Consider the following 15520-nt stretch of genomic DNA (forward strand, 5'->3'; position numbering starts at 1 on the left):
TCTTTAATATTTGCCTAAACAAATCAGGACTCTGTCTTTAAGTGCAAATGTAAACTTCCACCAATCAATAGTCTTTGTTTTTACGAAAATTAAAAACTGCGCTCAAAATATACTTTAATTTTATCACTATAGTAAATTTATTAGTAGTATGTAGTTACCATAATACATTTTACATTGTTTGTTTTTAGTTCATTGCAAGTTTTATTGTTGCAGTGTCGAACTCCACTTCCTGTCTTCGTCATGACGTCACATTCCTCAATCACGTGTTCTCGTGGCGTTCCGTCTGGAAAATCGTTGGAATAACCACGTCTCGCTATTAATAACTACTCGCTACTGTACGCGTCTGCGTTTTTTTCCTTTTGATAATCCATCGCATCATCGTGCCGGTCGCGCTGACTCCTATTTAAGATCAGCCACAATGGAGGACGTTAGGACGTTTACGGACATCGAATCCCACCAGGAAGCCTCTTGGCCGCTCCTGTACTCCGGCAGCAGTTAGCATCGGTTTCCCTCTTACACTATTGCCTTTAATGTCGTTTTTTTGATAGAAGATATAAACAAGTATGCACGTTTTATTTTTTTCATACCGGATCATTCATCTTTTATGCCTTTAATCTCCCTAACAACACGCTAATAAGACAATCGACCTCAGTGGTGCCTTCAATGTCTCATCTCTGCCGTTCGCAATGACTGGAAGAATATTTTAAGTGGTTATTTTAGCAGACCTGACGACAATTTTCATCAACTATGAAGGCGTCTTTGGCCCCCGGCATTCGACTTATCACATCCTTCTCACGGGACAGCTGGTGAGTTGTCGAAATGTGAAAGTAACCTTTTTGTTTCTCCAACAGCTTTCGGGGTGTCAGTGAACGTCGCACTCTGCCACTGTTGATGTGTATTAGCTTATCTCGACCTTCAGGCGGTGATTGATTTGCCTAACAACATCAATGTGCAAAATCAATATTTGACAGTAAACACAATGAGACATGTTTTCAAAGAAATTAGTCACTTTTCATATCTTCTGCATTGCCACTGCCTTTAAACCATTGCACATTGCTTTCAGGAGAATCCCACTGGATGAGACCCTGTTGTGAAATTGCTTGTTTTTTTGACCTCCCTCATTTGACCTTTACCGAATTGATATGCACAGATGGCTACAGATATAAGTACAATTTAAAGAATCCGTCGACAACCGGTTTTCTCACACCAAAGCATATTGTTACTTCCCCCTTGAATGACAGCCTCATTGCGCCTGACAGAATCCTGCTAAATCATCACTTTCTGCAATAGTTTTGTTCACACAAAAGGATTTCATCCATTCTTGCATAATGTTGCATATTTGGACGTGTAAAAAGCGGGCATAACGGCATAGTTACCATAGATTATTTAAAAGTGGAGTTGCTTTAAAAATCTACATTTTTTTACTTCCACCACAGTTTCTTGTCAAATGACCCTTTTTAAAAGCTGAAACTTGGGAAGAGCTTAAAAAAAATCCTACGACTAATGTTATATCATATATTCACTCATTGGGTGTCATAACGGCGACGTGCGTCCAATCCAGTTAGGCAGTATTTATTATCAGGTTTTAGATTGGTTTATTTCCCAATGGAGTTTGGTCAGGCTAAATTACTTTCTCACTGTGTGTTACCTTTAACTTATTGGCAACAATTGACGTTGACAGACTGGAACTGGGCGGACAGAAAACTATCGTTGGCCAACAGCATAGTTATAAATATTTGACTGTAATAAGCATTTTAGTCCTTTATTTTCTTGAAGTTACCTCAACTCATCAGTTTTCTTGATTGGAATAACCATTCTTGTTTAGGTTTTAGACGTGCTTGAGTTGCTATTATTATTATTATTATTATTACAGTGGTACCTCGACATACGATTGTAATCCGTTCCGAGACTGAGATCGTATGTCGAGCTTTTCGTAACTCGAGCGAACGTTTCCCCTTGAAATGAATTGAAAACAAATTAATTCGTTCCAACCCTCTGAAAAAAACACCCAAAACAGGATATTGGCTTGAAAAAAATGTTTTATTTCTTCTAATTTGCCATATATTGACAAAGTAATAAATAACGAGTGGTTTAATAGTAATAAAATGTGTTTAATAGATGTAAAATTAGTTGTATCATGAGGTACCACTGTATTATTATTATGTATTCCTGATTTGAAGACAGAATGAAGGGTTGAACGATACACTCATTTAAACATTCCGTCTAGCAGCTTTGTCATATTTTGAGCACGCGGAGCATTAAAAATTGGGCCTGCCAGAAATCCCATCTAATTTTATGTATGAGTATTTTTGCTACCTCTGCAAAAAACATCTAATGAAGTCCTGGCGTCTCCGCAGGTATCGTGGCTTCATCCTGTTTCTTACCTTCCTCTTCTACACCGCCTACCACCTTTCACGGAAGCCCATCAGCATTGTGAAGGTAGCTATGACAAGCTATCAAACAGCAGATGTTGGTGGACCCACCTTTTGTCCTTCCGCATTTCCCAGAGTGAACTCCACAGAAACTGCAGCGGCGTCGTCCGCACAAGCGACTTGAACATCACCAACAATGTCACGTGGTGCGACTGGGCTCCCTTTGGTAAATCCCTAAACTGATATTTTTAAGTTTAATCCTTAGCAGAGGTGTGTTAAACTCCTCTTTGTTACGGGCCAATTAAAAAAGGACAATAGAATATGTGGTCTTTCATTGAGGACTATAGCAATTTTTATTTCCCTGGGAAATATAAAGTAAATTAGGATATATTCAAAGACTCGGTGTAGAAATTCATTGTGCGGGTTGATTAGATTTGGGGTACTCGTGCGTTTCGAATCATTTCCTCGTGGAACAGGTGCATTTGCTTCTCCTTTTGGCACGAATGTTTGTAAAAATACTTTTCTCAGAATCCACTGTTTTCTCCACTGATAACTACTGTCTGTATTTTTTTCCTTTAATAATCAATAAGTAGACAGTTAATCCTTTTCTGAGAATTATTTATCCCATTACGCTTATCAGCAAAACGACAATGATTCCTATAAAATGTGCCCCCGTCTGTTTAATTTTTTTTAAACAAACTTATAATCAATAAGTAGACAGTTAATCCTTTTCTGAGAATTATTTATCCCATTACGCTTATCAGCAAAACGACAATGATTCCTATAAAATGTCCCCCGACTGTTCAATTTTTTTTCTCGTTAAAATACAAACAAATACAAAAAGTTGTCTAAGAGACATCTTATCTCGAACCGGAGGTATTCATTTGGTATTAAACCAGACTGGTTCGAGACCGCCTTTTGGATCTGATGACCCTGACCGCATGTTTATGTTCTCGTTCCAGACCAGGACAACTACAAGACACTGTTTGCCGTGTTGGACAACTCCTTCCTGGTGGCCTACGCGATCGGCATGTTTTTCAGGTGTGTATCGGCTTCAAAGTCCACTTTTATCCCGGTCGAAAGTTTGACCACGCCGCACTCGCGTCCACAGCGGGATCTTCGGAGAGCGCCTGCCGCTACGTTACTACCTGAGCGTAGGCATGCTGATGAGCGGACTCTTCACCTGTCTGTTCGGCTTGGGCTTCTATTGGAAAATCCACTCGTTGGGATACTACGCCGTCATCCAGGTGCGTTGGCGTTACCGTTGTCGCCGTACGAAAATTTGCAACTCGACATTGATGCTCGGGGGAAACGATTGATGCCATTTTAGATATCACACACATCAAAAAAAGGAACATTCCATTTATTCTTCAGTGGTAACCAATGGGTTTAACCAGGCAAATCTAAAAATGTCATCCATTACGATCAAGAGGAAGCCAAAGTCAAATTTACCCCTTTGCAAACATTCTGGTGTAAAAACAAATGACGTATTGGACAAATATGTGAGATATCTCCCCGTGCAATGAAAAGCTGACATTGTTTCTAAGATGTCTTAAGTCAAAGATCTGTTTATCAGCTGACTGAGTCACATGACTGAGATCACAAGTCGACACTTATTTCACATCCGTGTGGCTATTTTTGTGCTTACTCGTCCCTCCCCTGCAGGTTTTCAACGGGTTGATGCAGACCACCGGGTGGCCCGCCGTAGTAGCCTGCGTCGGCAACTGGTTCGGAAAGGGGAAGTGAGTAGTAGCTGCCGTCGTCTCCTCGGCGCGCGTCGACGCGTCACGACAAATTCCCCGCTAAGGTGCAAAAAGGCTTTTTCTCAGAAGCATCGTCAAGCGAGCGCCATGTCACGCCACGTCGCAAACTTAATTTGCTAGTCACTCACCCACAAGTAGAGCTGGGTGATTATACGATCGGGAATTTGAGGTCAAGCCTTTTTTCTTAAAAAACGACATAGTATAGTAAGGCTTTTAAAATAAAAAACGGCATAGTATAGTAAGGCTTTTTAAATAAAAAACGGCATAGTATAGTAAGGCTTTTTTTCTTAAAAAACGACTTAGTATAGTAAGGCTTTTAAAATAAAAAACGGCATAGTATAGTAAGGCTTTTTAAATAAAAAACGGCATAGTATAGTAAGGCTTTTTTTCTTAAAAAACGACATAGTATTGTAAGGCTTTTTTTCTCAAAAAACAGCATAGTATAGTAAGGCTTAAAAAAAAATGACATAGTATAGTAAGGCTTTTTTTCTTAAAAAACGACATAGTATAGTAAGGTTTTTTTTCTTAAAAAACGACATAGTATAGTAAGGCTTTTAAAATAAAAAACGGCATAGTATAGTAAGGCTTTTTAAATAAAAAAACGGCATAGTATAGTAAGGCTTTTTTCTTAAAAAACGACATAGTATAGTGAGGCTTTTTTTCTTTAAAAAATGACATAGTATAGTAAGGCTTTTTTCTTAAAAAACGACAAAGTATAGTAAGGCTTTTCTTAAAAAACGACTTAGTATAGTAAGGCTTTTTTTTCTTAAAAAACGACATAGTATAGTAAGGCTTTTTTTTCTTAAAAAACGACAGTATAGTAAGGCTTTTTTCGTTAAAAAAACGACATAGTATAGTAAGGCTTTTTTTCTTTAAAAAGCGACATAGTATAGTAAGGCTTTTTTTCTTTAAAAAGCGACATAGTATAGTAAGGCTTTTTTTCTTAAAAAACGACATAGTATAGTAAGGCTTTTTAAAAAAAAGACATAGTATAGTAAGGCTTTTTTTCTTAAAAAACGACATAGTATAGTAAGGCTTTTTTTTCTTAAAAAACGACATAGTATAGTAAGGTTTTTTTCTTTTAAAAAAACGACATAGTATAGTAAGGCTTTTTTTCTTAAAAAACGACATAGTATAGTAGGGCATTTTTTCTTAAAAAACAACATAGTATAGTAAGGCTTTTTTTCTTAAAAACGACATAGTATAGTAAGGCTTTTTTTCTTTAAAAAACGACATAGTATAGTAAGGCTTTTTTCTTTAAAAAACTACATAGTATAGTAAGGCTTTTTTTCTTTAAAAAAACAACATAGTATAGTAAGGCTTTTTTTCTTCTTAAAAACGACATAGTATAGTAAGGCTTTTAAAAAAGGACATAGTATAGTAAGGCTTTTTTTCTTAAAAAAAACAACATAGTATAGTAAGGCTTTTTTCCCCTTAAAAACGACATAGTATAGTAGGGCTTTTTTTCTTAAAAAACAACATAGTATAGTAAGGCTTTTTTTTCTTCTTAAAAACGACATAGTATAGTAAGGCTTTTTTTCTTTAAAAAACGACATAGTATAGTAAGGCTTTTTTCGTAAAAAAACGACATAGTATAGTAAGGCTTTTTTCTTTAAAAAACGACATAGTATAGTAAGGCTTTTTTTCTTAAAAACAACAACATAGTATAGTAAGGCTTTTTTTCTTCTTAAAAACGACATAGTATAGTAAGGCTTTTAAAAAAGGACATAGTATAGTAAGGCTTTTTTTCTTAAAAACGACATAGTATAGTAAGGCTTTTTTTCTTAAAAAACGACATAGTATAGTAAGGCTTTTTTTCTTAAAAACGACATAGTATAGTAAGGCTTTTTTTCTTAAAAACGACATAGTATAGTAAGGCTTTTTTTCTTCTTAAAAACGACATAGTATAGTAAGGCTTTTTTTCTTAAAAAACGACATAGTATAGTAAGGCTTTTAAAAAAAAACGACATAGTATAGTAAGGCTTTTTTTTCTTAAAAAACGACATAGTATAGTAAGGCTTTTTTTTCTTAAAAAACGACATAGTATAGTAAGGCTTTTTTTCCCTTAAAAACGACATAGTATAGTAGGGCTTTTTTTCTTCTTAAAAACGACATAGTATAGTAAGGCTTTTTTTCTTTAAAAAACGACATAGTATAGTAAGGCTTTTTTTCTTTAAAAAACGACATAGTATTGTAAGGCTTTTTTCTTAAAAAAACAACATAGTATAGTAAGGCTTTTTTTCTTCTTAAAAACGACATAGTATAGTAAGGCTTTTAAAAAAAGGACATAGTATAGTAAGGCTTTTTTTCTTAAAAAACGACATAGTATAGTAAGGCTTTTTTTCTTAAAAACGACATAGTATAGTAAGGCTTTTTTTCTTAAAAACGACATAGTATAGTAAGGCTTTTTTTCTTCTTAAAAACGACATAGTATAGTAAGGCTTTTTTTCTTAAAAAACGACATAGTATAGTAAGGCTTTTTTTCTTCTTAAAAATGACATAGTATAGTAAGGCTTTTTTTCTTAAAAAACGACATAGTATAGTAAGGCTTTTTTAAAAAAACGACATAGTATAGTAAGGCTTTTTTTTCTTAAAAAACGACATAGTATAGTAAGGCTTTTTTTTCTTAAAAAACGACATAGTATAGTAAGGCTTTTTTTTCTTAAAAAACGACATAGTATAGTAAGGCTTTTTTCGTTAAAAAAAACGACATAGTATAGTAAGGCTTTTTTTCTTTAAAAAGCGACATAGTATAGTAAGGCTTTTTTTCTTAAAAAACGACATAGTATAGTAAGGCTTTTTTTTCTTAAAAAACGACATAGTATAGTAAGGTTTTTTTCTTTTTAAAAAACGACAGTATAGTAAGGCTTTTTTTCTTAAAAAACGACATAGTATAGTAAGGCTTTTTTTCCCTTAAAAACGACATAGTATAGTAGGGCTTTTTTTCTTCTTAAAAACGACATAGTATAGTAAGGCTTTTTTTCTTTAAAAAACAACATAGTATAGTAAGGCTTTTTTTCTTTAAAAAACGACATAGTATAGTAAGGCTTTTTTCGTTAAAAAACGACATAGTATAGTAAGGCTTTTTTCTTTAAAAAACGACATAGTATAGTAAGGCTTTTTTTCTTAAAAAAAACAACATAGTATAGTAAGGCTTTTTTTCTTCTTAAAAACGACATAGTATAGTAAGGCTTTTAAAAAAAGGACATAGTATAGTAAGGCTTTTTTTCTTAAAAAACGACATAGTATAGTAAGGCTTTTTTTCTTAAAAACGACATAGTATAGTAAGGCTTTTTTTCTTAAAAACGACATAGTATAGTAAGGCTTTTTTTCTTCTTAAAAACGACATAGTATAGTAAGGCTTTTTTTCTTAAAAAATGACATAGTATAGTAAGGCTTTTTAAAAAAAACGACATAGTATAGTAAGGCTTTTTTTCTTAAAAAACGACATAGTATAGTAAGGCTTTTTAAAAAAGGACATAGTATAGTAAGGCTTTTTTTCTTAAAAAACGACATAGTATAGTCAGGGTTTTTTTCTTAAAAAACGACATAGTATAGTCAGGCTTTTTTTCTTAAAAAACGACATAGTATAGTAAGGCTTTTTTCTTTAAAAAAATGACATACTATAGTAAGGCTTTTTTTCTTAAAAAACGACATAGTATAGTAAGGCTTTTTTTCTTAAAAAACGACATAGTATAGTAAGGCTTAAAAAAAATGACATAGTATAGTAAGGCTTTTTTTCTTAAAAAACGACATAGTATAGTAAGGTTTTTTTTCTTAAAAAACGACATAGTATAGTAAGGCTTTTTTTCTTAAAAAACGACAGTATAGTAAGGCTTTTTTTCTTAAAAAACGACATAGTATAGTAAGGCTTTTTTTCTTAAAAAACAACATAGTATAGTAAGGCTTTTTTTTCTTAAAAAACGACATAGTATAGTAAGGCTTTTTAAAAAAAAGACATAGTATAGTAAGGCTTTTTTTCTTAAAAAAAGACATAGTATAGTAAGGTTTTTTTCTTTTTAAAAAACGACATAGTATAGTAAGGCTTTTTTTCTTAAAAAACGACATAGTATAGTAAGGCTTTTTTTCCCTTAAAAACGACATAGTATAGTAGGGCTTTTTTTCTTAAAAACAACATAGTATAGTAAGGCTTTTTTTTCTTCTTAAAAACAACATAGTATAGTAAGGCTTTTTTCGTAAAAAAAACGACATAGTATAGTACGGCTTTTTTCTTTAAAAAACGACATAGTATAGCAAGGCTTTTTTTCTTAAAAAAACAACATAGTATAGTAAGGCTTTTTTTCTTCTTAAAAACGACATAGTATAGTAAGGCTTTTAAAAAAAGGACATAGTATAGTAAGGCTTTTTTTCTTAAAAAACGACATAGTATAGTAAGGCTTTTTTTCTTCTTAAAAACGACATAGTATAGTAAGGCTTTTAAAAAAACGACATAGTATAGTAAGGCTTTTAAAAAAAGGACATAGTATAGTAAGGCTTTTTTTCTTAAAAAACGACATAGTATAGTCAGGGTTTTTTTCTTAAAAAACGACATAGTATAGTCAGGCTTTTTTTCTTAAAAAACGACATAGTATAGTCAGGCTTTTTTTCTTAAAAAACGACATAGTATAGTAAGGCTTTTTTTCTTAAAAAACGACATAGTATAGTAAGGCTTTTTAAAAAAAAATGACATAGTATAGTAAGGCTTTTTTTCTTAAAAAACGACATAGTACAGTAAGTTTTTTTTTTCTTAAAAAACGACATAGTATAGTAAGGCTTTTTTTTCTTAAAAAACGACATAGTATAGTAAGGCTTTTTTTCTTAAAAAACGACATAGTATAGTAAGGCTTTTTAAAAAAAACGACATAGTATAGTAAGGCTTTTAAAAAAAGGACATAGTATAGTAAGGCTTTTTTTCTTAAAAAACGACATAGTATAGTCAGGCTTTTTTTCTTAAAAAACGACATAGTATAGTAAGGCTTTTTTCTTAAAAAACAACATAGTATAGTAAGGCTTTTTTAAAAAAATGACATAGTATAGTAAGGCTTTTTTTCTTAAAAAACGACATAGTATAGTAAGGTTTTTTTTCTTAAAAAAACGACATAGTATAGTAAGGGTTTTTTTCCTAAAAAACGACATAGTATAGTAATGCTTTTTAAAAAAGGACATAGTATAGTAAGGCTTTTTTTCTTAAAAAACGACATAGTGTAGTCAGGGTTTTTTTCTTAAAAAACGACATAGTATAGTAAGGCTTTTTTTCTTAAAAAACGACATAGTATAGTAAGGCTTTTTTCTTTAAAAAAATGACATAGTATAGTAAGGCTTTTTTTCTTAAAAAACGACATAGTATAGTAAGGCTTTTTTTCTTAAAAAACGACATAGTATAGTAAGGTTTTTTTTTCTTAAAAAACGACATAGTATAGTAAGGCTTTTTTTCTTAAAAAACGACAGTATAGTAAGGCTTTAAAAAAAACTACATAGTATAGTAAGGCTTTTTAAAAAAAACGACATAGTATAGTAAGGCTTTTAAAAAAAGGACATAGTATAGTAAGGCTTTTTTTCTTAAAAAACGACATAGTATAGTCAGGCTTTTTTTCTTAAAAAACGACATAGTATAGTAAGGCTTTTTTTCTTAAAAATCAACATAGTATAGTAAGGCTTTTTTAAAAAAATGACATAGTATAGTAAGGCTTTTTTTCTTAAAAAACGACATAGTATAGTAAGGTTTTTTTTCTTAAAAAAACGACATAGTATAGTAAGGGTTTTTTTCCTAAAAAACGACATAGTATAGTAATGCTTTTTAAAAAAGGACATAGTATAGTAAGGCTTTTTTTCTTAAAAAACGACATAGTATAGTAAGGTTTTTTTTCGTAAAAAAACGACATAGTATAGTAAGGGTTTTTTTCCTAAAAAACGACATAGTATAGTAAGGCTTTTTTTCTTAAAAACGACTTAGTATACTAAGGCTTTTTTAAATAAATAAACGACATAGTATAGTAAGGCTTTTATTCTTAAAAAACGACAATGTATGGTAAGGCTTTTTTTCTTTAAAAACGACATAGTATAGTAAGGCTTTTATTCTTTAAAAACGACTTAGTATAGTAAGGCCTTTTTTTCTTAAAAACGACATAGTATAGTAAGGCTTTTTTTCTTAAAAAACGACATAGTATAGTAAGGTTTTTTTCTTCTTAAAAAACGACATAGTATAGTAAGGCTTTTTTTCTTCTTAAAAACGACATAGTATAGTAAGGCTTTTAAAAAAAGGACATAGTATAGTAAGGCTTTTTTTCTTAAAAAACGACATAGTATAGTCAGGCTTTTTTTCTTAAAAAACGACATAGTATAGTCAGGCTTTTTTTCTTAAAAAACGACATAGTATAGTAAGGCTTTTTTCTTTAAAAAAATGACATAGTATAGTAAGGCTTTTTTTCTTAAAAAATGACATAGTATAGTAAGGCTTTTTTTCTTAAAAAACAACATAGTATAGTAAGGCTTTTAAAAAAAATGACATAGTATAGTAAGGCTTTTTTTCTTAAAAAACGACATAGTATAGTAAGGCTTTTTTTCTTAAAAAACGACATAGTATAGTAAGGCTTTTTCGTAAAAAGACGACATAGTATAGTAAGGCTTTTTTCGTAAAAAAACGACATAGTATAGTAAGGCTTTTTTTCTTAAAAAAACAACATAGTATAGTAAGGCTTTTTTTCTTAAAAACGACTTAGTATACTAAGGCTTTTTAAATTAAATAAACGACATAGTATAGTAAGGCTTTTTTTCTTAAAAAACAACATAGTATATAGTAAGGCTTTTTTCTTCAAAAAACGACATAGTATAGTAAGGCTTTTTTTTCCCGTAAAAACGACATGAGGTTATTTGAGGCCAATTTCAGTGTTCTGTACTAAGCACATTTTCCTGATTATCTCTAAATAGGGAACCTTTTTACACAGTAGTGCAGGGCGATTATATGATTGTGAATTTTAAGTCAACTTTCTTAAGCAGTAAGCATATTTTCTTGATTATCTTTAAATGTTCATTTTTAAACAGTAGTGCTGGGTTAATGTATACTGTTGATCATTAAATCGAGTTGTCAAACCTGTTCACTGTCTGACCTGGTTCAAAATGACTATGCCATTAATTGCAGTGAAACATCATGTGCTCAGGCGCGGCCTTATCATGGGCGTGTGGAATTCGCACACGTCCGTGGGCAACATCCTGGGCTCGCTCATCGCCGGCGTTTTCGTGTCGAGCGAGTGGGGACTGTCCTTCATCGTCCCGGGCATCATCATCGCCTCCACGGGGGTCCTCTGCTTCTTCTTCCTAGTCGAAAGTGAGTAACCCTAAGTCGCTTTTGTTGACGCTTTTGTTCCGCCGCCTGATGCCTCTATTTTTCTCGTCCAGAACCCGAAGACGTGGACTGCAGTCCTCCTCAACATCACGTGAGCTTTCCCCATCTTTCAAACGCCAGACTGCATTAAAACAACAATGTGTGCGTGTGTCATGTGTTAGAATGACTTGGAAAGTGGTGAGACAGAGCCTCTCCTGCAGAGTCCGTCTCACGTGGCCAACGGTTCCATCGCCCCCGCCGAGGAGCCGGAGATGACCGCCGCCGACGGCCGCTCGGAGGCCATCAGCTTCTGCGGAGCGCTCAGTATACCCGTGAGTGCTTTCTAATCCACTTTTTTTTCATGGACAGGAGCATTTGTTTAATGATTTCATGATTTACTTGGCCAACGAATCGAAATCGCCGCAGGGTGTGGTGGAGTTTTCGCTGTGTCTGCTCTTCGCCAAGCTGGTCAGCTACACCTTCCTCTACTGGCTTCCCCTCTACATCTCCAACGTGGGTCAGTGTCCGTCCACGTCCCGTCCACATCTGGCCGCAATCGCCCACGCGAGCACCTGTCGTCAAGGCGCCTTTCTATTTCAGCGCATTTTGAGGCCAAAGAAGCCGGAGACATGTCCACACTTTTTGACGTGGGAGGAATTGTGGGTAAGATGCCGTCGAGGAGTCTTTGGCTCAAAAATCCCAGATGTACTCCTTTTAGGCAAACTCGTAAATCATCGTTTTGTGCGTTTCCCTTACGCCAGGTGGCATCATGGCGGGTGTCGTGTCCGACTACACGGGCGGGAGAGCTACCACGTGTTGCGTCATGCTGCTGGCCGCCGCGCCCATGGTGAGTGTTGACGCCGTTCTTAAACGTATTGATACGCATTTCTTAAAAGGACTTTTAACTCATGGGTTGTCGCTGACGTCGCGAAATGTCCAATCCATTTTTGTTCATTTTCCCCTTCCAGTCAAAAATGGATTGGACTTCTAGCGCCATTAATGGCACTAAAACAGTCATTAACGGTACAGTGACAGTGCATGCCATTGGAATTGCCCCAAAATCACCAAAGTCTACAGGAAGTAACCCATGAGATAGCAGAACGTTCCCATGCACTTTCCGTTTGTTTAGTGTTTTACACTCGCGTTTATACCTAAGTATGCACTACGAGTGTGCGCCCTTCAAATTAAAAGCTCTTCCTCTTTTATACAAATTAGAATTCAGTTGGATTGTAAAGTGTTAAAAATAATTTCATCTTTTTGTGCCTCCACAGCTCTTCCTCTACAACCACATCGGACAACGGAACCTCGGCACGACGATAGGTAAGAAAGGCCACGTTGGAAAAAAATATCTGCTCGACTCGGACGATCATTTGCCGTAAATGCCCGCTTCTACTTGCAGGCATGCTCTTGCTTTGCGGCGGCCTCGTCAACGGACCTTACGCCCTCATCACCACCGCCGTATCTGCCGATCTGGTAAATTTCTCCCATCCTTATTCTCCCGGCTTGACACAAACGAGTGCGCCTAAACAAAAACCATTCTTTCCAGGGCACGCACGAGAGTCTGAGAGGCAACTCCAGAGCTTTGTCCACGGTGACGGCCATCATCGACGGAACGGGATCCGTGGGTAAGTAAGACGAGGACGGCCACAATCGGGAACGAAGTTGATGTGCGGTCGTTCTCCCCACAGGGGCCGCGTTGGGCCCGCTCCTAGCCGGGCTGATTTCACCATCGGGCTGGAACAACGTCTTCTACATGCTCATCTCCGCCGACGTGCTAGCGTGTCTGGTAAGTGCCAATGGCCATCTCCCGTTGAGCCCTTTTCTAAGACACTAATTGATTGATTGTATTTCTTTTGTTAGTTCTTGTCCCGACTGGTTTTCAAGGAAGCCCAAGGATGGTGTGGACGCATTCCCCGAATCAGAGGGTGAGTATTGCAGACAGTAGGTCTTTAAGTGTTGTTTTTATTGAACAAAAATAGTCATACATTTTTTGACTGACTCGTTTACAAAAGACATTGGTGTTTTTTCTTTTAGGTCATTTTGTTACCTGACGTGTTTCAGCGTCAGCGTGTTACTGGTGTAAGTGTGAGACGCTTTAATCAGCGGATGCTCTGTGAGGGCATGCCTTGCCTGTCAGTCCTGGCAGGTAAGTCATGCCCTCAAGGAGCATCCGCTGATTAAGGTGCGTCACAATTAGACCAGTTACACTCTGAAGGTAGAAGCACTTGGTGTAGTTGTGGTGGGCCTTAATCAGCGGATGTTCCGTGAGGGCATGACTTACCTGCCAGGATTGACAGGCAAGTCATGTCCTCACGGACTATCCGCTGATTAAGGCCCACCACAACTACACCAAGTGCTTCTACCTTCAGAGTGTATCTGGTCTAATTGTGACGGACCTTAATCAGCGAAAGCGCTGTGATGGCATGACTTACCTGCCCAAGTCAATCCTGGCAGGTAAGTCATGCCCTCACAAAACATCCGCCGATTAAGATTCGTCACAATTACACCAGTAACACTCTGAAGGCAGAGTCAATTGGTGTACTTGTGACGCGCCTTAATCAACGGATGTTTTGTGAGGGCATGACTTACCTGCCAGGATTGACTACGGCAGGCAAGTCATGCCTTCACGGAACATCCGCTGATTAAGATGCGCCACAATTACACCAGTAACACTCTGAAGGCAGAAGCAATTGGTGTACTTGTGACACGCCTTAATCAACGGATGTTTTGTGAGGGCATGACTTACCTGCCAGGATTGACTTGGTCAGGTAAGTCATGCCCTCACGGAACATCCGCTGATTTAGGTGCACCACAAGTACACCAATTGCTTCTGCCTTCAGAGTGTTACTGGTGTAATTGTGGCGCATCTTAATCAGCGGATGTTTCGTGAGGGCATGACTTGCCTGCCGTAGTCCATCCTGGCAGGTAAGTCATGCCCTCACAGATCATCCGCTGATTAAGACGCGTTACAATTACACGAGTGACACTCCAATGCTGAAACATGTCAGGTAACAACAAAAGAAAGGGTTAAGCGCTCACGGTAGTCTTATCTTGCAGATACAAAGAAACTTGAGGGACGACGACGCCACCAAGAACTGCAGAAGTGTGACTCTTCATCGTCGATCACATGATTCTGATTGCCTGCAACATACGAAAGTTTTGCATTTCATCACCAAGTGGAGCTTATCAACGTGTCTCTATTGAGGCATTTCTACTTCTGACGTGCTTATTTGAATATTCTTTTATCAATAAAGTGTACATACATTTCATTTGACTTAACGTGTCTCTTTTGGAGTTAGCTTTCTCAGTGAAATGTCTAAGTAACGGCAGCAAAACCATTTCAAAAGTCTTCAACTTACAAGGCAAACTTGAGTCTTGCGGCTGGCGTCCGTCTTTTAGTGAAGGTACGCCGTGGAATTCCAAGCACGTGCCCACGACCTAAAAAAATACACGGGTGTTAGGACGTCAAATAGCGCACGTGGCGCTTTCTCGGATGGACGGAATACTTACCCCGGAGGTCCGTAAGACATAGGTGGGTTGACTTGAGACGTTAAAGGCGGCGTGGAGATGGACATGCCGTCGGGAGAGACGTCCCGGCTCATGCAGTTGGGAGACGAATTCGATGAAACTGTTGAGAGGTAAACGCGCCTCAGTAACGTAAAGCTGCGCGTAAGTTAACGGCGACAAACGTTCACAGGCACCGAACGTCCGCCGCCGTCAGTGGCGACGAAACGGGATCACTCACCTGTTCCTGAGGCCAGCGGGCTGTACGATCTGGACACTGCGGCGGCCTGGACCGGAAAAAGCATTTGTTTGCAATGAATGATTATTAGCTTTAAAAACACCAAGTAATATAAAAAATGTACATTTTTTAGATTCTATTTAATATAAAGACTCACCATTCGAGAGTTGAAGCTCTGCGACTTGACTGGTAGACTGGTCACCGGGCAATAGATCCTCTTCTCCTTCTGGCGTCTGTTGCAGAACCACACCCGGACCACCTCCTTCTCCATGGCCAGTTGCTCGGAGATCATGGTGATCTCCTCCGAGTTGGGTTTGGGATT

The 15520-nt window shown here is 36.5% G+C and overlaps 2 protein-coding genes across 4 annotated transcripts in view; one reads left to right on the forward strand and one right to left on the reverse strand.

The window, feature by feature from the left end:
• On the forward strand, positions 1-14723 carry slc37a2 (solute carrier family 37 member 2). Of its 2 annotated transcripts, none has more exons than XM_077592788.1 (18): positions 1-806; positions 2358-2439; positions 2508-2598; positions 3335-3413; positions 3484-3619; positions 4038-4114; positions 11293-11459; positions 11531-11568; positions 11639-11788; positions 11883-11973; positions 12057-12119; positions 12218-12303; positions 12728-12776; positions 12856-12929; positions 13003-13081; positions 13145-13242; positions 13317-13381; positions 14514-14723. In XM_077592788.1, the coding sequence occupies exons 1-18, from the start codon at positions 748-750 to the stop codon at positions 14527-14529; spliced, it is 1500 nt and encodes a 499-aa protein (XP_077448914.1). In that variant the 5' UTR covers positions 1-747; the 3' UTR covers positions 14530-14723. The 2 variants fall into 2 exon arrangements, with proteins under 2 accessions (XP_077448914.1, XP_077448915.1); XM_077592789.1 differs by having other exon boundaries at positions 11678-11788.
• pou2f3 (POU class 2 homeobox 3) overlaps positions 14412-15520 on the reverse strand; it is a 16845-nt gene continuing 15736 nt past the window's right edge. For both annotated transcript variants that reach the window (XM_077592793.1, XM_077592794.1), the window contains exons 10-14: positions 15356-15520; positions 15202-15247; positions 14967-15084; positions 14816-14894; positions 14412-14597 (exon numbers count right to left, since the gene is read on the reverse strand). In XM_077592793.1, the coding sequence (XP_077448919.1) occupies positions 14852-14894; positions 14967-15084; positions 15202-15247; positions 15356-15520 (372 nt within the window). In that variant the 3' untranslated portion in view covers positions 14412-14597; positions 14816-14851. The remainder of the gene's footprint in view (positions 14598-14815; positions 14895-14966; positions 15085-15201; positions 15248-15355) is intronic.

This window comes from Stigmatopora argus, chromosome 22, assembly GCF_051989625.1.
Source record: "Stigmatopora argus isolate UIUO_Sarg chromosome 22, RoL_Sarg_1.0, whole genome shotgun sequence".
In the NCBI taxonomy this organism is placed as follows: domain Eukaryota; kingdom Metazoa; phylum Chordata; class Actinopteri; order Syngnathiformes; family Syngnathidae; genus Stigmatopora; species Stigmatopora argus.

Excerpts from the sequence above, each read along its gene's own strand:
- slc37a2 (XM_077592788.1), top strand. The coding sequence starts at position 748 with ATGAAGGCGTCTTTGGCCCCCGGCATTCGACTTATCACATCCTTCTCA. Across the intron at positions 2,440-2,507 it reads AGCCCATCAGCATTGTGAAG|AGTGAACTCCACAGAAACTG; the intron begins GTAGCTATGACA and ends CGCATTTCCCAG. Across the intron at positions 12,120-12,217 it reads TGACGTGGGAGGAATTGTGG|GTGGCATCATGGCGGGTGTC; the intron begins GTAAGATGCCGT and ends CCCTTACGCCAG.